This window comes from Corvus brachyrhynchos, unplaced genomic scaffold (genome assembly GCF_000691975.1).
Source record: "Corvus brachyrhynchos isolate BGI_N302 unplaced genomic scaffold, ASM69197v1 scaffold21, whole genome shotgun sequence".
NCBI lineage: Eukaryota > Metazoa > Chordata > Aves > Passeriformes > Corvidae > Corvus > Corvus brachyrhynchos.
The window spans coordinates 4,279,154-4,299,689 of record NW_008236924.1 but is presented as its reverse complement, the minus strand read 5'-3'; the positions used below and the strand labels follow the sequence as shown (position 1 = coordinate 4,299,689).

At 51.3% G+C, this 20,536-nt stretch overlaps 2 protein-coding genes across 2 annotated transcripts in view; one reads left to right on the top strand and one right to left on the bottom strand.

Annotated features, from left to right (window-relative positions):
- The first annotated feature begins 42 nt into the window (after positions 1 to 42).
- On the top strand, positions 43 to 2,440 carry RAB24 (RAB24, member RAS oncogene family). Its single transcript, XM_017728183.1, has 7 exons — positions 43 to 408; positions 525 to 603; positions 731 to 798; positions 897 to 996; positions 1,359 to 1,409; positions 1,509 to 1,571; positions 2,028 to 2,440. The coding sequence occupies exons 1-7, from the start codon at positions 100 to 102 to the stop codon at positions 2,090 to 2,092; spliced, it is 735 nt and encodes a 244-aa protein (XP_017583672.1). The 5' UTR covers positions 43 to 99; the 3' UTR covers positions 2,093 to 2,440.
- Positions 2,441 to 2,521: 81 nt separating this feature from the next.
- Positions 2,522 to 20,536, bottom strand: part of NSD1 (nuclear receptor binding SET domain protein 1) — a 44,695-nt gene continuing 26,680 nt past the window's right edge. The window contains 5 exon segments of the mRNA XM_017728045.1: positions 2,522 to 11,293; positions 14,004 to 14,208; positions 17,371 to 17,477; positions 17,875 to 18,016; positions 19,160 to 19,276. Of these exon segments, the coding sequence (XP_017583534.1) occupies positions 9,003 to 11,293; positions 14,004 to 14,208; positions 17,371 to 17,477; positions 17,875 to 18,016; positions 19,160 to 19,276 (2,862 nt within the window). The 3' untranslated portion in view covers positions 2,522 to 9,002.

The window sequence follows — 20,536 nt, the reverse complement described above, 5'->3', positions numbered from 1 at the left end:
CCCCCCCCCGCGCCCCCCCAGCCTCCACGGGATGAGCCCCTCGCGTGTCACCCCCGCATCCTGCTCGTGGTCCCCCCGTTTCCCCACCGTGTCCCCGGGATGCTGCCACCCACGTCCCTGGGACGGCGTCCCCTCGTGTCCCCCCGCCGTGTCCGGGCTGGGATCCACCACATCCCTCCCGCGCCCGCGGGTCGGTCCCCTCGTTTCCTTGCCCTCCCTTCTCCACGTCCCGGGCTGAATTCCCCTGTGTTCCTGCACCGGTTTCCCCACCGTGTTCCCAGGCCAGATGCCCCCGCATCCCCGGGCCGGTTCCCACCACTCCTCTCGCTTCACTTCCAGACGATTGGAGCCGCTTTTGTGGCCAAGGTGATGTCCGTGGGGGACCAGACAGTGACCCTGGGCATCTGGGTAAGTGCAAGGGCTGTGCCAGCGCCCCGCTAACTTCCCTGGCTACCCCCTGGCTCAGGGATCCCTGAGACCCTCCAACCCCTGTCAGCTGCTGAGCACTTCGCTGTCGCCCCCAGGACACGGCGGGCTCGGAGCGCTATGAGGCCATGAGCCGCATCTACTACCGGGGAGCCCGGGCTGCCGTCGTCTGCTACGGTAAGGGCACGGAGAATGGGAAGGGGAAGGAGCCGGCGGCTGTGGAGGTCCGGGACCGGGGTGGTGGTGACACTGATGGGTTGGGCACTGAGGAGCGGTGTCAGCAGAGCCTGATTCCTCTCCCCAGACCTCACTGACAGTGGCAGTTTCCAGCGAGCCAAGTTCTGGGTGAACGAGCTGCAGAACTGTGAGGAGGTACGGGGGGCCAGGGGGCTGCAAAGCCTCGCTGCGGGGCAAGGGGTGCTGGTGGTGGGGACGTGGGCACACCCCTCCCACCCCTTTTCCTGCTGCAGGGCTGCCGGATCTACCTGTGCGGCACCAAGAGCGACCTGCTGGAGGAGGACAGGAGGAAGCGGGGGGTTGACTTCCACGATGTGCAGGACTACGCTGATGGTATGGCCCATGCTGGTCCTTCCTGGGCTCATGCAGCATTGAGTGGGTGGGGAGTGAGGGAGGATTGAGCTGCTGCATCCACACGAGGAGCTGTGCCCTTGCCGTGGGCCCACAGCAGATCCAGTGGCACCAGGACTCCCTGTGTGGTGAGGCACCGGCTCTGCCAGGGACCTCCCTGGGCACAGCATGTCCTGACATGGGCAGGCACGTGGTCAGCTGGGCCAAGGGGCCAGGAGCCCTGCCCTGGGTCCCTGCCAGCGTGCTGTCAGCAGCTGTCCCCAAGGGGTGACTCTGAGGGCAGACAAGCCCGTGGAGCCGTATCTTGCACCTACAGCAAGTGCCACCCTGGGCCCTCATTTCAGAGATCAAAGCAGACCTCTTCGAGACCTCCAGTAAAACGGGCCAGAGCGTGGGTGAGTGGCTCCTCGCTGGGGCCGTGTCCTGCTGAGCAGGGCTGGGGGCTCTGCCTGGCAGGGGGGCACCCACACCTGCTGTGCCTCCTCTCCCCCCAGATGAGCTGTTCCAAAAGGTGGCCGAGGACTACATCAACTTCTCTGCCTTCCAGGTGATGACAGGTGAGTAGCCACGACCTGTCCCTCCCCAGACACCCCTCTCCTGTGCCTCTAGGGAGGGTGCAGAGCATGAGCTCTGGGGGTCTGGCAGGCCTTCCCCTGGGGCTGCTGTGGCTCCGTGCCAGGGATTGTCTCATGGAGTTTGAGGTCCCGTCACAGCATCCTGCTCGTTCCTGCTCAGGCCAGGCTCAGCACACCTACCCAGCTGGGAGCCAGGAGCCTCACTGGGCTGCAGGACTGGCTCAGCTCTGCACCAGCCCTGCCCAGGCATGCTCAGCCTGGCTGTGCCTCCCGCCCTGGGATGTGCCATGGCTGTGAGCTGTGCCATGACCCTGAACCTTGCCACTTCTCCACGGGGCACCAAACCCTCCCCAGGGGACCTGCTGGGGCCCACACCTGGGACCAGCAGCTTTGGTGGCATGGACGTGCCAGCAGCCTGCCGCTCCTGCTCTCTTCCAGAGGACAAAGGTGTCAACCTGGGCCAGAGGAACAGTCCCTACTTCTACAGCTGCTGCCACCACTGAGCCCCTGTGCCAAAAGGGAATTGCTGCTGCCGGACGGGCAGCTGGTGTGCGCTGGACTCCTCCGGTTTTTTACCTGCTGTGTTTTAGCTGTTGGGGCCTGTCTGCAGCACAGCCTACGGACTGCTCTTGTCCTGGCACACGGAGCGGCACAGGGCTGCCGTGCAGTGCTGGGAATCCATGGACTGTCACCCTGGGGACCCCCTCCCCCCACCTGTGGCGTGTGTGGGAGCTGCGGTGGCCCAGCGGTGGCCGGTAACTTATTCTCTCAGAGATGCTCGAGTCTTTGCAGATTTATTTAAGCGTCTTCTCTCGAGGTGTACAATGTAAATAAAACGCATTGTGGTCTGAGCCGTCCCCCTGCGCGCGAGGCTGCCGGGGCTCTCCCTTCTCTGCCTCCCCCCACTCAGCAAGACAAACCACAAGAGGACATCGAGAGTAAAGTTAAACTTTACTTTACAGTAATTTTTCTTCTATATACAAAGAATTACAGTACATGTTCTGGGAGCACCTGGGCAGGGCAACCCTCTTTTCATTATAAGTTTCACATACACAGCCAACAGTCTAAGGGGAGCAAAATGAAAGTAATCAATGGTCCAAGACTCTCCCCTCTCCCTCTTCTAAAAATAATATACATGCTGGAAATATGTAGTTCTCTCACCTTTTTTTTTTCCTGCTTACAACTGACAGACGAGTCCTGGCCAGGGCTGAGCACCCCCGTGTCCCCCCCGCAGTGCTCCGGCTGGCCCCTGCCTTGGTTGGGATCCTCGACTCCTGATGTGTTTCCCTCTGGCTGAGCCTGCAGAACAGGACCCTGTGGGGGACCTCCATTCGCCACCACCCTGTGGGCAGCAGACCTCAGAGGGGAAGGAAGGCAGCGTAGGGCTGCCCACACCAAGGTTCCCCCCACGAGCAAACCTCCAGCTCATGGCTCCAGCACAACTTAGGCTGCTGCCACGAGTGGCTCCCCATGTCCCTGGGCAGTGAGGAAGGGGCAGTGGGCAGCCACCCTCCCCAGGGCCCTCGGCTAGCTGGCAGCCAGGACCCCAGCTGAGAGCACACAGCGCTGGAGGGTGGCAGGGGACATTAAAATGAGGCATGGCGTCCAACACGTTCAGTGTCTCGGGGGGCGAGCAGGCTGGTGGGGCAGTGAGCTCGGCACCACGGATATGCAGGGCTGGGAGCGCCACTGCTGAAAGGCTCCCATGGCCCCTCGCAGGGAGGGCCACTCCCTGCCTGCTCCCGCTGCTGCCAACACATCTCACCTCCCACCCACGCCGGCCGGGGCCACCCTCAGCTCCAGCCATGCTCCACCTTGAGCCTCCCAGTGCTTGCTGCTTTTCCTTTTAACAAGTTCCCAGTGTCTAAAAAAATACACAAAACCCAGTTCCTTGAAGTCAACAACTCGGAAACATCAGAAAAAGAAACAAAAACTGAAACCAGCTCAGTACCAAACGGACACGAAGAACATGCAGTAGTGGATGCCTGCTTGCTTCACGTGGCTCCACGGGCTCCCCCATGGGGCTCAGTGGCACACTGGTTTGAGTCTCAAAACCATCATAAACTGAAGGAACAGAGTCACTCCTTGTTCTGTTTCAGTCGCACGTGCTGAAGCCCGGCCCCAGCTCCAGGGGGATGGGATCAGCTGGCCAAGAAGCCCCAGCCCTCGGGCCAGGAGCCGTGAGTCCAGCCCTACTGTGCTAAGCTGCCGACGGTTTACAATAGCACCACAATAGCCCAAGGGCTTTGCCAAGGGCAAACTTGATTAAAACTTTACCTTGAAATAGGCCATAGCAACACCCATTTCTCAGATTTCTCTAGGAGGTAGATTCAGTGCTGTAGGGACTGACTGTCACTGCTGCTCCTCCAGCCCGAGCTCACACAACCTGTCCTGTCCCCCTGGCACCAAACTTTGCTTACATCACTTTTGTAGGACCTGGAGCAGGAATCTTGCACTCTCCCATCTCCTGCTAAGCAAGGGCACTGTCCCCCCATAGGTGAGACTCCTGCTTTGGCAGAGCAGTCCCCAAGCTCCAGTATCCCGTGTCCCAGGCCCTGGGAGCCCCAAGCACCCATCAGCCCAGCCGTGCTGCTGCAAGAGGAGCAGCCTCGGCTGCAAATGCTGCCACCAGCGTTATCACTATCACAGGAGGGCGGGTAATTAGCACGGGCAAAGCCTGGGAGATCGAACACAGCATTCCCCCCATACTTTCAGGATAGCTGCACGATTTGCCACTTTGCTTTAACACTCACTGGCTAGCAAAGGCGGAAAGCCTCATCAGTAATTTAGGGCAAAGCACATTACAAGCAGGTTACAATTATGGTTATTCCAAACATCAAGCAAAATCAGAAGTTAAGGCTGAAATTAAAAATAAACAGAAGGTGTTGAAGGTCTGAGGTTTCTCAAACTCCCCCTGCCCTGTCACAACACTGGCTGTGGTGTCCAGATAGGAGCGGGGCACATCCACAGCGTGCTCAGGGCTAAAACACTGCCGAGAGCATCAAGGTTAGGGCCGCTTTTTCTTTCTCTTTCCTGTTTTTTTTTTCTGTGAAACTAAGCTGAAGCTTTTCTAGCAAATGCACTGTCTCACCTTAGTTCTTTAATGTCCTTTACATTCAACCATCTCTCTTATCTCCCAAATTTCAACACCAGCCACACCTTCAGAGCCTCTGCCTGCAGGGGTTTAACCCTGAATTAACACGTGCTCCCACAGTACCACCCAGATGCTTTGTGCATTGAAGTGACTCTGGTTCTTGTGGGATTTTTTTGTTAAATAGGAAAAGTTTAACTGGAGAACAGCAATAAAGCAAGCTACCATGAGCTAATTTGCATCTGGAGCCGTGCAGGAGGTGAGGTGATTATTCCTTACAGTGATAACTCTCCTGCTAGATTCACCAGAGCCCTGGCTGACAGTGGGCACCGAGGGAGATGGGACAAGCCTCGCAGGACAGGGGCCTGCGCCTGCTCCCCTCCTGCCCACACATCCCACAGGTCCTGTGGTGGCTCCTCCTCTGCAACCCTCCTCCCTAAGGGGAACAAGGCCCTGACCATGCTGTTATCCCTCATCGAGCTCCTCCATCACCAAAGGTCACCTGAGACTCTCCTGCCCACAGTGGAAATCCAACACTGAAGTGCGTCCTGCTGTGGGGTGGAGGCCACAGCTGCTGACCACCCCAGCCCACTGCTCTGAGCAGGGGCAGCAGGGATGCTGACCAGTAAAGTGTTTGTATGGGAGCAGAGCCTTCATCCCCTTCAGAAATGGGAAGAGGGAGCCGTTCCTACCAGGAATGAGTCTGGAAAATTCCTGTGAGCCATCGTGGGACACCAGGGAAGGGACAGAGATAATTACACCCTTGATTTTGCTTCTACAGCGCTCCACACCAGTGAATCAACACAGGAGTCACCTCTCACCCACCTTGGGTGCAATTAGGGCAGACCCAGGATTAAGTGACCAGGTGACTGGATCCTTCCAACACAGCAAAAGAGCACCACAGCCTTGGCATGGAGCTGCAGCAAAGGTCTGAGCCCAGCACGAGGCTGCAGCAGTGCCTCTCCCAGAGTCTGCCAGGGGTACGGGTTACTTTGCCTCTACCCTCTACTTTTAAAATCCCCCGTGATTCAAACTGGCTGAACTCTGAAGGCAGCAATGAACAACAGCAAACAAACCCAACTGCTTCAACAGAGACACGTCCCTCTCCTCCTCCAAGGCAGCGCTGCCAGCTGCCACCACAGTGAGTCACCTTGAGTACAGAAGATGCCCACACTTCCTTCACATGCCTGAAGCTGTTCCCCAGCTCATGCTCCCTGATGAGGGCAGCCTGGACGAGGCAGGGCTGCTGGGACCTCTCTCTATGCCTGGTCAGGTGTTGTCTACGTGACCCAGCATAGCCCAGACACTCCCAAAAGCACCACTACTCCCTCTGAAAAGCCCCCCGATCTGACAGAGCATCGCCCAGGGCCTCAGCGAGGGCAAAGAGGGAAGAGCAGCTTCCTGGCTTCCTCCTTCAATGATGTTCCTCAACACCAGCTTTGCCAAGCAGCCTCCTAGCTATGCTGAATTCAACTTCCCGACAGCAGCTGCAAGGTAGCAAGCCAGAAACCTGGATCCTTGTGGAAAAGGGAGACAAGAAGAGAGACAAGGAACAGCAGCTGCAACGAAGAAGGCTGTGGGAAATGCCATGCAACGGTTTAATCCACGTTCACTGTTCCAAACAAGCTTTTGGGTAAGCACCTGCTGCATGAAAGGCGGCTGCTGCCGTGAGCCTCACCCTGCTACGAGAGCCTGCAATTTATAGAAGTGATTTTTTTCAAACCTGCTCTTGTGAGAATTCACTGAGAACTTCTCCATTTTACAGATTTAAAAAAGCCTGCACCAAAAATATTCACAGTTTATTTTTTCATGAAACAAGTAACTAGTTAACACGTGACAATGCGAAGCGGAGGTGGACAGAGCAGTGCAGAGACCTCTCTGGTTACAGTGGGAGCTGGCTGGGTGCTGGCACTGAGGAAACCCTACTTACACAATCTACATGACTAAGTCCAGCTCATGGGAAGCCTTATAAATGTAAATTCAAGATTTATTTTCCTTCTCACACATGATAAATACTTAATATACTGAACGTCATAATCTTTTTTTTTTTTTTTTTTTTTTTTTTTTAATTTTTGTTTAAAAACGTTAATGAATGCCCTTAAGGTAATCTTCTCTCTCAATGGATCTGAGTTGTCCTGATTCCCTTTGTGGAGGAGTCACGCAGAAAAGCAAGCTGCTTGCATTTCCCTAGTTTCAGCAGCAAGCAGGAACTGACCTGCCAGTCTTCCCGGAAAAAAAAAAACAACATTAAACGAGTAAGTTTCCATAAGCCATAAAGCTTTTCCCAGTTGTGAGCTATTCTACAAAGGATCTGAAATGATTCGGACTAGAGCAGAGACGCACCATAGCACTGGTAATGTCCCCCTGTGCCCAGCACACCTGGCCTTTACAGCAGGACGTTGTCTTGGGGTGCACACATCAGGAAAGGAGAACGGATCAGGATTTGTCTTGGTACAGCTGTCTGCCTCCCTTCATAGAAAACTGCAAAGCTCATGACTGTCTGCTCTGGGAGCAGCAGGCACTTGCAAGCCAGGTGGGAACAAGGACCTGCTCCCCTGTCAGAGGAAGGGGGTCAGCACGGGGCTGAACTCTCCCTTCCTGGGGAGGGAGGGGCCTGCAGATCTGCCTGGAAGAAGAAGAAGAAGGAGGAGAAGGATACACACACTGGAGCTGCGCAAGGGTCTGGCGGTGGCGTGGAGATCCGAGGCTGCGGCCCCAGATCGGTGGAGCTCAGGCAAACCACAGAGGTAATGTGTTGTGAGAGTGGGAAAAAGCTGATCAGCAGCGTTTCCTCGGCAGAACACCAACCCTATCCAGGCCAGGCAGTGGCACCTGAGGAGGTCTGTCCCTCCTCCTGCCTGCAAGGGTGCCGGTGGTCACAAGATGCTGCAGGTCCCTGGGACTCTACTGCCTGCCCCACGAGCACCACAGCCAAGCCAACTTCTGCCTCAACGCTTGAGTGAACGGCTTTCAGCAGGCTTCGTCTGGACACCAGCCTGATGACCACCAGGTACTAAACATTGCCTTCACTGTGAAAGGGAGAAGAGGAAAAAAGAAAGCCAGCCAGCTGCTGGAGCCCACCGTGTTCCAGTGTGAGAACTACAATTCAGTTGGATGGACGCACACGCGCACACACACATGCACACCAACACAGTCCAGTTAATTCAAGTCTCCTTTGGTTGTAGAAGAGTTAAGCCAGAAGCTACGCAAGGGGAAGGTGCTGAGATGGGTCCTGATCCAGCTATGGCACCCTTGCCTCTGTGCTGTGCAGCGAGCAGGACAGGCTCTGCTTGATGCTGGCAATACCAGGTGTGATGGGAACACGTTCTGAACACCTCTGAGGCAAAGGGAGAAAGGACTGCTCAGTCCGCTGGCTCATGCTGAGAACAGAGGTCTAGAAGAGACTGGATGGAAATTTGAAAGGGAGCACTGTCCCCCTGGCAGGGCAGTGCTCAGCACCTCCAGGAACCCACTCTGCTCTGCTCCACTATTGCTGCTTTATGGATCACTACGTTGTCAAGTGCAGGGAAACATTCCACGTGTCCTGTGCTAAAGGACTAAGACACAAGAATGAAAAAACTGCCAGACAACTTCTAAGGTCTCTTTTCCCTGGCTTCCTGGGCCTGGCCAGTCGCAGCTCTGTAAAAAAGGAGCCTGAATGGATACTGCCTATTGCTGGAGAAAACTGCACTGAGCGAGTGCAGGAGCTCCTCTCCCATCTCAGTGGAGACAATCCCTGTCCTTCAGCAAACCACACACACAGCATGTCCCAGCGAACACACGGACAAACCTCGCAAATCAACGCCCTGCAGGGACAGAGACCTGGGCAGGTGACATAAAATCCCTTCCCTGCTTCTAGAGTGTGGCAAGGACACACACACACACGACTGCTCACCACGTGATCCCTGAAACATCTCCAGTGCCAGGGCAGCCTGACTGATCCACTTTCTTTAAATGCAGTAACAAGAGCAAGGCTGCTGGCTGTACCTGCGAACCCACCTATGAATCAAACCTGGAGCTTGAACACGCTGGATCAGTGATGTGACCATATCAATGGAATTGGAGATTTTTACCCAGAGTGGACTCTTTATTTCAGCTTCACCATTGGTAAAAGGAAGAGGAAAAGGTCACGGATGCTCTCTCCCTTTGGCTGGGCCAGACTCAGATTTAAGAGAATGTCCTTGCTCATGTCACAAGAGAATATGGATGGGATGTGCATGGGTTAGGGGCTGGGCTCAGGGAAGTGAATAAAAAAAACAAAACAAAGATTCCCCCTCCCTAAACATTAAACGACTGAAACCTGCCTCCCATATTCACCAACCTCACTTTGGCTCTGAGTCAGCCAACTCACGACAGACAGAATCCTGGTTACGGGCTAGCGCTGTGTTTTGTTCAGGCAAAGGGTCCTGCCCCCGAGGAGTCTGTGCTTTTCCACTCAGCCAAGAAATCTGATCAATTGTCTGAATGTTCGTGACAAGCCACTGCATCTGCTCCGGGGGCACCGGCGCTTCCCTGGCTGGCCGAGGGGTCTGCTCGAATGCACGCAATCTCTCTGATGTCCATGGGGTCTGCTCCGTGGGGGCTGAGGCCACTTCCCAGCTGGGCTGAAGGGTTGGCTCTGGTAGTTTCTCTGCTGTCCGGGAAGGCTGCTCTGCAGGCGTCAGGGCTTTCACGGTGGCCCAGTGGCTTTGCTCGTGCGTCTGTAGTTTCTCCGTAGGCCAAGGTACTTGTCCGACATGCGTCACCACCTTCCCAGCAGACCAAGAGATTTGCTCCCCAGCTAACATGGTCCGCTCTTTCTGCTGGGGACTCAGCTCCACGGCTGGGGCTCCTCTCTCCTTTGGCTGAGCGTTCTGGTCGACGGGACGCAGAGCCTTCTCCGACAGCAACAGCCTTGGAGCTGATGCCGACGCCTGAGGCCATGGGGCTGTAAGAGCAAGAGGCCTCTCCAAGAGCTGAGGCCGAGACACCCCAGAGCTGAGAGCCTTTTCCAAAGGCAGAACCCGCAGGGCGCCGGAGTCAGCAGCCTTCTCCGGAGGCAGGGATCGCAGCACCCCGGGGGAGAGAGACTTCTGTGTGAGCGGGATCCGCAGGGCCCCCGAGCCGAGAGCCTTCTCCATGGGCAGGATGTGCGGTGATTGAGAGCCAGGGGCCTTCTCTGGAGACAGAGGCCACGGCGACCCTAAACTGGGAGACCTCTCTGTGGGCAGGATCCGTGGCATACCCAAACCAGCAGCCTTCTCTGGAGGCAGGGGACGGGGTGACCCAGAGCTGGGAGACTTCTCTGTGTCTGGGACTCGCACTGCCCCGGAGAAGGAAGTCTTTTCTAGAGGCAGGGATCGTGGTACTGCTGATCCAGGAGCCTTCTCTGAGGGCAGGATCCGTGAGACTGGGGAGTCAGGGACTTTTTCAATGGGAATAGACCACAGCACCTCAGGACTGGAAGCCATCTCCAACGCTGGGATCTGCGGCACCACAGAGCTGGAAGCCTCTTCCACGGCCTGTGGCTGAGGACTCTGGGCAGAGGAGTCATCCAGTGGCTGGAGCTGATCGGCATCAGGAGGCTCATCCTCTGGCTGGGACTGCAGCGTCCCCACCGTGGCAAGGAGTCTGTCGGACAGTGGAGGATGGAGGCATTTCGCAGGGAACTCGTCCAGCAGCTCGGGCTGCTGGGTCCTGCTGTCAATGAGGGACTTATCTGATAACTCCAAAACCTCGGGGGCATCAGGAGTCTCATCGGACAGCTGGAGCTGCAGGTCACCAGCAGTAACAAGCGACTCATCCAAGGGGGACCGCGGCGTTCCCGGAGGAGATTTGCTCGGCAGCTGAGGCTGCGAGGCGTCACTGGAGGACTCGTCCAGTGGCCAGAGCACCGCGTTGCTGGGAGGTTTGTCGGGCTGCTGAGGCCGCAGCGCTACAATGATGGGCTGCTTCTCTGACTGCAGCCTCAGGGACAGGGCAGCCTGGGGCTTGTCTGACGGCTGCAGGCGGAGTGACAGGGTGGTGGGAGGTTTGTCCGAAGGCTGAAGCCGGAGCGAGAGGGTGGTGGAGGGTTTATTGGATGGCTTCAGCCTCAGTGACAAGGTGGCAGGGGGTTTATTTGATGGTGGCAGTCTCAGAGCCAGGGTAGCAGGTGGTTTGTCTGGTGAAGGCAGTCTGAGGGCCAGGGTGGTGGGGGGCTTGTTTGATGGCTGCAACCTTAGGGCAAGGGTGGTGGGGGGCTTGTCTGAAGAAGGCAGCCTCAGCGCTAGGGTAGCAGGGGGCTTTTCTGGTGACTGCAGTCTGAGGGCCACAGACTGAGGTAGGCTGTCCAGGGGCTGAACACTCAGGTCTGTGTTTTCCTCTGTGTCTGCAGGCAGCTGCTCTGGTGGCTGGGTGTCCTCGCCATTAGTCAGGCCTTCTATGGGAGGCGCATACTCACGAATTTCTCCTGGCTCTAGAGGGTGAGGCCCACAAGGATCGTGCTCTGTACAGCATAATCGTCCATCCAGCTTGGAGATGAAGAGCATTCCTTCCCTGTGCTGCTTGCAGAAGGATCTGGGGCACATCTCACAGAATGAAGCTGCTTCCTTACCACACATGTCACACTGATGCCACGGGCACTCCCACTTTCCTGCAGTACAGACACGGGAGAAAAGACACACCTTAGGAGTAGTACAAGGGCAAGAGACAAAGGCCTGCTGCAAAGGGAGTTCAGGGGAAAGTGGGAACACTCCTGTAATACCCACATACAATTCTGCATGTCCTCTTCAGTTTCTGCCTTAGCTTGACAGGCAGTTAACACAAACCTGCATTCTCAGAAGCAGCAAGGGCAATGATAATCATGACAAACACAAGCCACATCAGTTCAGACCAAAACCCCATCTGGCTCCTGCACAACACTAACAGAAGTGTCTAGAGAAGAGCAGACACTCCCAGCTTGCACATCTCCATGGCTCTGATTTTCATAGAAAACAGCAGTGGTTATCTGCACACAACACCCAAAGGACTTTTTAAGCAAACATCTCAGATTCATCTTTTAATTCTGGGTCAAGAACTTCCCTTCCTGTTTATCAGAAAGAAGAAGTGAGAGAGCAGTGATCGAAAGGGGTAAGTTTCTATTGTCTCTGAACCCGAAGGCACATCCTTAACCCCTGGCCATGTATGGCCATAATAAAACAAAGCTGCTCCCCCAGCAGCTCCATCTTCACAGTGAACCTATTGACCATCAGTACCAACACCACCAGGAGGAAAAACACAACATTACACTTCAGAGATTGCTGCTTTTCTCCCTTGTAGATGACCTCACCGGCTCAGCCTCCTGCTCCCTCAGCCAAGGCTGTTGCTGGCTCTACCAAACGCTTCCCACCAGTTCAGGGACACAACCAGGCACATGCTGAGTTCCTGAGCAAGCAAGGATGTCTTTCCAAATAACACCTCCTGCCTGTGTGCTCTCCCAGCACCCCACATCCCCCATCTCCCCTGCTCCCTGCCTTGCTGTGGGGAGCAGCTCCTCACAGAGCAGCCTTGGCACAGAGCTCTGAGCCAGAGGGCAGCCACAGACACCGGCCAGGCCAGAGCACTTCCCAGACTGCCTGAACCAAACCCACAGAGCTGTGGCTGTGGCAACCAGCTCTTTTCCAGGGAGGCTGGTTCCTGCAGCACAGCACTGAGCAGCTGTGGGCATTGCTCCCTGCACTTGTGCAACAGCAGCTCTCCACTCCCCTCTCTCACACTGCTTTTCCCCTGGGGTTGAAGGCAACACATAGCAAGTTTTTCTCCTCCTTTAAAGCCAGTCCAAAGCTTCTGTTCCAGTCTCAAAATATGCACACTGCTCTTCTGTGTCTTTTCCAAATTTTCAGCATTTTTTTCCAAGTAAGGATGTTTAACACCTCCCATGGTCTCCCCTGTTCCTGGCTCATGGTGCTGCAGCACAGGCTGTCACTGCTCTCCCTGCACCAGCAGCATCCCAGAGAGCCACACTCAACACTAAACTGGGCCACTGGAAAGACTCTGGGACCATCCTTATAGAGGTAATTTGTACAGATGGAAAATAAAACAAGTCAAAACCTGCTAGTTTGTTGCAGGAAAGACAAATCCTATCAAACACTCTAATGGTCTTTGACAGGATAAAAGGTCTAATGAATAAGCACCCTCTCCAGGGACAGCCCGGAGCTCTTGGAAGTAAGATCAAACAATTAGCAACATGCAAACAAGCAGGAAATTCCAATTACTTGACAGCAAAGCCCATGGCAGAGGAAACATTTGAAGTAGAAAGTGCTGAACCTTTCATCTCCTGAATGATACTCTGAGGAGCAGCTATGAAAATCACTGCCTATGTGTAAAAAGAGTAAAATTGCTACAACTGACTGAAAATCATTCTCAAAAAAGTTATTAATGGTCTTGTGGCAAATTGAAGAGGCATTTCAAATTACATACTTCAGGAGTATATTTTAATCTGTACAATAATTTAAATTTCTGAAAGCAGAACAGCAAATACTCTTACAGAAGCAGGTAGATAACATCGAAGCTGTGAGGGACTGCAAAAATCCAGTTGGACAGGCTCAGGATTTAAACTGGACAGACACTCTTGCACCAACAAGGTGTAATTAAATAAAGACAGGTGCAAAACAGGATTGCAAGAGGAAGAAATAAATATGAGAAAAGGATCAAGATGAAAACTCAGGAATGATAAAGCAAACCATCAACATCACATAAATATAAGTTTCATATAATATAATTTCCCAAGAAATTTTATGTTAAAAACAAAATATAATTATTCTCTTCTGTTAGAGTAAGCAAGGCCTCAGCTGCAATGCTGTTAAAATACTCCTTTTCCAGTTTTAAAAAATGTGTAGGCAAGTGGGACACAGTCCAGATCAAAAAACTAGAATATGCTTTGGTACTGTTCTCTTAAGTATTGAACTAATGGCTATTCAGACATTTAACAGATTCTTTTCTAACTCCTATTTTCCAGCAGTGCTTCTCCTCACCATTCAACTCTCTCAACTGTCTTCAACTTCGGGAAAACAGCCAGTGTGATGACCAACACCTCAGCTATTGTTGGGATTATGCTGTGCCAGGCCCCAAGAATGGGGTCACTTCACAAGAACCATCTCTTAGGCAAGGACCAGCTTCCCCTTCAGCAACTAGTTCACCTTTTTGCAGTCACAGTGGGGTACAAACCAAGGCTGGGTTGTTTGGGCAACAAGGTCTGCTCAAGTGAGAAAGATTTCTCTAAATGTTAAGATGCTGTGAATAGAGTACAAGGCGATGAGCAGTGCCCAGGACACCCAGAGCCAACACTGTGACCTAAGCAGAGCCCAGCTGTGCAGAGCACTGACCTGCAGGTCTCTTGGTCAGGTTGAGGCAGTCGGCGTGGTACACCTTGGGGCAGCCTGACTTCTTACAAGAGACCAGCTGCCCTCCGTCCCCGCAGCTGAAACACTCATCCTCCCGCTCCTTCATCACCTCCGCCTGCGACCTGCGCTTCATCTGCGGCCGCCTCTTGAGCTTCTTGGACTTCTCCTCGGTGAGGCTGGGCTGGCTCTGTGGGTGAGACAATGTGGGTTAATGCAGGGCTCTGCCCTGTTCACCTGCTCCCTTTCATGCTGCAGGAGAGAACTGCAAACCCTACCAACAGGAATCCCACTGCCAGCTGTACCTGAGACCTGTGCAGCATCTCCATTGCTGCTCGGTATTTGGCAACCAATTTACTACAGCAAATAGCTCCCAGTTATTTTGAAAGAGCCTGGAAATCCTGCACCAAAGCTTGGCTCAACATGGGATATATCCAACTAGAAACAGCAGAATGAGGAGCTGGGGCTGCCTGGGGTCACTGAGTTTGTGCTGCTTCTCACAGACTCTTCAGGTCAAAGCAGTCAGGTCTCCTGGCACACATAACTCATAAGGAGTCTACCCAGGGCCTTCCTGCACTTTTTCACATTCATCACTTCTCTCTCCATTTTCAGTCTGAATTTATCTGTCATCAGTTTAGACCTATTCGTTCTTGTGTCAATGCTGCTCTTCTGCACCAGAATCACAAAATCTTTATGGTTGGAAAAGACGTCCAAGATCATCAAGTCCAAACTTTGAAGTTTTTCTGTCTCCCTGAAGTAACCCCTGGGACACACTCTCCTGCTTGCAAACTGAAACTTTCACAGGCTGCACACTCAGTTTTCCCAGGGGCTTTTCTCTGCCCTTATGGAGTATATTTATCCCAAACGAAAGTTACAGAATTACACATGCTACCTCAGATAACACCTCACAGGCCGCGTACAAGACATCAACACTTTGCCAAAAGAACAGGAAATCCCCCCAAAGCACTGCCCCCATTTGCCTTTTCCACAGCTGTGTCACACCACAGCTCAGTCCTGTGGCAGCTGAGCTGCACAGTGGCTCTTTCTCCACCACGACTGCCCAGCCATGACCTTCTCATGGTGCATTTGTTTCTGCTGTTACCCTCCAAGTGTGTGCTGTGGAATATCCAATCTCCATTCCCCCTATACTCAGTTATTGCCTTGCAACTGCCCCATCCTCTCACTCTCCTACACCAATGACAACTGACCTCTGTGTCATCACTACAGTTAAATTATCTGTGTAGTGAAATAACTGCAGCTGGAGCCAGGACCGGCAACTAAATGGTTTCAGTGCTCTCTCCTCTGGCCTAAGGCTTCCTCCAACCCTGCTCTTCCAACTTCCCCCTCCAAACCAGGCTGAGCCTCCCACTGTGCCAAACACTCAACTCCACAAAGCTGATGCTTCTTGCCCCCAGTCCTGACCTTATCAAAGCACTATCAGATTAGTTTATCTAAGGAGACATGAACTAAATTCTGTGCCATTTTCTACATCCCTTTTGTGTTCAAATATGTGTTCTCCATGCTGGACATCTGTGTGTGCTGAGACAATGCCTATGAAGCAATTTTTACATTCTTTATTCTGCATAAATATCGTGCATAATGTTTTCATCACCAAAACATTTAAAAACCTTGGTGTCCAAACCTACAATTTCAGAACTCTGCAGGGGGCTATCGAGCTTTCCTGTCACCAAGGAGTTACATCTCTTGATTGTTTCCGTCCCCTTCACATGTGGATTTTTCTGCTTTCATACCAACACTCCCCCTTGACAATGGGGACAAGCCAGGCCTTTCTTATCACTGAAAATGCAGGCACTGAAATGCCTCCACCTAAACTATGCCACCGATTCTCGGTGCCTAGTTCCTCGGCCATCTAATTATAAAGAGAACAAGAAAATCCCTTCACAGCTAATTTGAATGTCTAAGAGAGGTCTAACAGCTGGACTAAGCGATTCCCACTTGCTCCCTGCAGTACAATAGACTCCCAAACATTCTTCAACACTCCCAGTTAGAAGGCACTTTTAAGAGTGAACTTGAGTATAATCAGTTTTGTCTTGCTGTATCTTCAGGAAGCTTAAAAATGCATCTACTGTGAGAAGAATTTTTTTTAAAAACCACCCCAAGGTACTGTTTTCTGGGTATTGTTTCTTAGCCCATCTCATCAAGATGGAATGAGTTGCCTCAGATATCACAATGGAACATGAATGCCAACTAAAGGGCACCTTTCTCTGATTTCCATCGTGCAACCTGCAATTTCAAGGCAAAAATGACAGTCAAGCCATGTATAACATAGGGGCAGCACAAAATCAATTGAACTTCAAACCGAAACCCGAAAAAGAACTAAATACATCAGATGTGCAATTCACCTCATCTATCAACTTCTGAAGACATCAATTTTTTATTTTTGTAAGTTAATTTTTCTGCAGAACTAATCTCTGGAGAATTCATAAAGCCTTCCCTATATATTGATGGGGCTGAACAACTGTGCTGCTGGAGATTTTTAACCCTTAACTGTGGACACGGCAGGATCCACATGCCAGAGCAGAGGGATTACAGACTGATTTGGTGAAGCACTTGTAACTGACCAACAGCTGAGACATAGATTTAGCGGGTGACAGCTGGGAACTCGGCCAACTGCTCCTGTTATTTCCTTTTCCCAGTGAGAACCAGCTCACACAAGGAGGTAATTGAAATCAATTCCTGTTACTGCAACATTACAGTTACAAATCGAAGCCCTCAAAAAGTCAGTGAGTTCTAAAAGCTGGTGGTTTTTCTCCTGCAGATATGGCAAATATCTTGTGTCTGTCTGATGTGAAAAAATTGGTCACTTCATTAAAAGCAGAATAAAACCAAGAACTTTACTGCAGAATAGATGGTGAGATAGCAGCCTTCTGGCTCTAAAGCAATTTCAGTCTGAAGGAATGTGTTTGCTGGCCTTCTATGCATGCTCACAATTTACTCAAGCCTTTACTTAGGGAAATGGCCTAAGTTGTGTTTTCTTGGTTATCTGATGAAGTCTTTCCCATGCCTGTCCTTTGCTCCTCTAGTGCTATGGAAATTGTCATGATAAGAAATAGAAAAATTTTTTTAAAAGTGAAAAAAAGAAAAATCTTTCTTTTAAAAGATTCTTTCAGTGTAAAAGAAAACTTCCTGTCATTATTTATAGCAACTCTGATAACTGAAGACTTGTTCTCTCAGAATGGAAACTCGAACATTTAACTCATTTCAAGCACTGTTCCCATGGCCACACTGAAAAGATGATCTCTTCAACCTGAAACCTCTGCAACCAATGAATGATACACATCTATGCAAAGAGGTGATTTGGAAGAACAGAAGCTTAAAGGATGCATCATACCTTTGGCCTTACTCCTAGGAAGCCACTGCAGTTTGGGGCACCACATTTACAAACGGTCTTCCCATTTCCCAAACACTCCAGATTGTAGTTGAAAGTCAGCTCAGTCCCTGGCACAAAAGCAGGTCGAAACCAAGCAAGTTGTTAATGAATTACAGGGTGGAACATTTTACTGCTGAAGTAAAAGCACTTTTTAAATATCATGTCACAAATGACTGCCACCTCTACACAAGGACACCATAGATACCCACAGATCTGTGTGGAGTAAAAATTCAGTGCAAGCCCTCACTCACACCACATTTTACAACTAAAAAGGACATCGACCCTGTAGAGGGGCCCTGTATCAACCTTCACTGATACCACAGCTGTGTTTTGTGCTGCTAATTAAGCCTCATGAACGCCTGTATGAAAACAAAAATTAAAGCCCTTCCCAGGGAGCTACAAACCCTCCCTTTTCCTTACAGAACCCCCAGAGGCTACTGCAGGCATTGACAGTGTGTTCCTTACCAGCTTTGATATTTACAAGTGCGAAGAGCCCGACCCGAGTGTCGCCATTCACACACCATTTCTGAGTCTCACAGTTGGGCTGGCAGCAATGGTTCATGAACCGAGCATAGTTGCCCTTTGGCCCAGCATCAATGATTCGATCCTGGAATTGCAAAAAAACCCCAGAAAACCACATTTCAATCAACTGTCAACAACTGTAATCAACCAGCTCTGATGCCTCTGGCAATACAGCCTCCTGCACATCATCTTCCTCTTCAAAGACACACGGCTCCTGAACAGCCAGGACAGTGCCACTGCTGCTTTCTGGGAAACAAGTTCTCCCTGTGGCATCAGTACTGGGTAAACACCACCCCAGCACACTTCCAAGGAGTGCTTGTGGCTCCAGGCCCCAACTTCTGCTTAAAAGCAAAATTGCAGTTCCTATTTCTTGCATGTCAGTGTATAGAAGGAAAACAGGAAGAGTGTGTAAGGTGAGGTACACTTGTGCACAGCTTGTTACTGAGCTGGAGAGGAGAAGGAAGCTGCAACTGAGATTTGCTTTTGTAGTAATGAGGGAGATATTAACACTTGGGTCTGCCCCATCAGCCAGACGAGGAGAACAAGATATGGTCAGTGTGAGCTTGCAGCAGGATGAGAGGAAAGATATAAAGCAGTCACTGTTATCCTGTCCCACACTCAACAGCTTCCTCCCCATGTCTGCTTTCATGGTTTCCTTCTCATCTTTCCACGGCTGAGTGACAAAGTGTGGAAAGCAGATGACAAAACCACTTAAACCTCTGAAAATCAGGAGCTCATAGCAACAACCTGGCCTGCACTGGGGAGCCTGTGGGTGTAAGGAAATCCATCACTATTGAGAACAGCAGGACCTGAGATCTGAACTTCAATGAAGGTCTTGTTGTGCCTGTAACTTACATGTCTGAGGGCTGATGCCTCTTCTGGCACACACCAGCCCCATTCTGGGCTCTCCAAGGTTCAGCTGCTGGGAAGGATCCCAATGTTCCCAAATTCACCCTGTTATGCTGAAGCAGGATCTATGGTCCTCAGCCAACTGTCCTCACCTCTTCTGAGCAAACTCCAATGATGTCTGCTCAGACTTTCCTCCTAATCCTAATACCCATCCTGAAGCTCCTCTACTACATGTTAATTCATTTAGTCATTTCAGAGGAAATGCAGACCAGCTCATCAGCAATGCTTAGCACCTTTTTACTAGATGGAGTTATCATGCCCTCCTTCCCATCTTTTTACTTCTGCCTAGGACCCTGGCCAAGAGATTCCTTCCACATACCTTATCCAGTGTCAACATGTAGAAATTGGTAATGTCATGCTCCTGAGCATAGCGGATTCGGGCTCGGCACTCCTCTTCATCAATTAGCTCCCCAACATACTCATTAACAAATTCACCCTGCCAGACAGAAAACAACAACCTGATAAGACAAGACAAATTATCTGCAGGATGGAGGGACGTCCACCTTTGTGCTAGAATTTAGCTCCTGTTTCCTTCCTAAAAATCTCTCCCTGTGCTTTGCAGCCAGTTTGATCTATTACCTTCACCAAGAGCCCTGAACCATACATCCGTTTCACATGCTCAGATAACTCAAATTAAATACAGAACTAAGACCATCAGGTTATTCTGGGTGCCAAAAAAAAAAAGAATTAGCATCCAGGGACAGCACAGAAGTTAACCACAAGAACAGCACTTTGCTGCAAAGCTCAAAGCACTGCCCTAATTGCATTCCAACTGGAAACAATATCCCTTTGGGGACCAACCACATGGAGCAGCAGGATGCACCTGGGGCACCTGCTCCTGCAGTGAATCCATGGAGCTCTCCTGTGGTGAAGTACTGCAGAGACCATACTCCAGCCATTAAAGAGAACCCCAGCTCTGCTACAGTGGGGCTAATAGGTCCTCCCACTAAATAACTGAGTGTTTCTGTTTCCAGACTGTCTGCTGAAAGTGAAACAAACACATGGAGTGGCAGAAGCATCCTTTAACTTATGGCACAGCAGGCAGCAAAGCTTTCAACAGGACAGACTCACATTTTGCCTCTTCTATCAAGGCCTCCCTCTTATCATGTCATCCCTACTCCTTTTTCAGACATTCTTCCCCTACTATCCTAATAGTTCTCTGTTTCACTTCATCCTTTATTAGCTTTGGGGTTCTTTTGGCTTTAACATTCCTCCTCCTTTGTTCAGCACAGATGTGTGTCCAAAGAACTACTATTCTTTGCATTTAAAAAATACATACAAGTGTTTTAGGTGGAGATAATCAGTTTCATGAGTAATAACAGCCATTTCAAAGACACTGCCCTTTTGTAAGATCCAAGCCCTGCTTCCTGTTTCTGACACAAGATTATCATGCTGGAAAACACTGGCTAGTCAAGAATGGGGGGGAGGAATAATCGCTGTTCCCCATCTGGAAATCCTGAGTACTGTCCCATCATTCTTACAAGCAGACTGACCAAGCAATCTTACCCTGTGGCACATCAACATGCAAACCATTTTCTTGGTCAGCTGAGCCCAAAACACTCTTGCCAAGACTGGAAAGAGTAAATTCATCTTTTTTTTTTTCTAAATGGCATTCTACAACAAGAAGTCTCCTTCAAATTCAGCTTTCAAACCAACAATGATCAACAGAGAGGTGGGCAAGAGAAAGTGACACAGC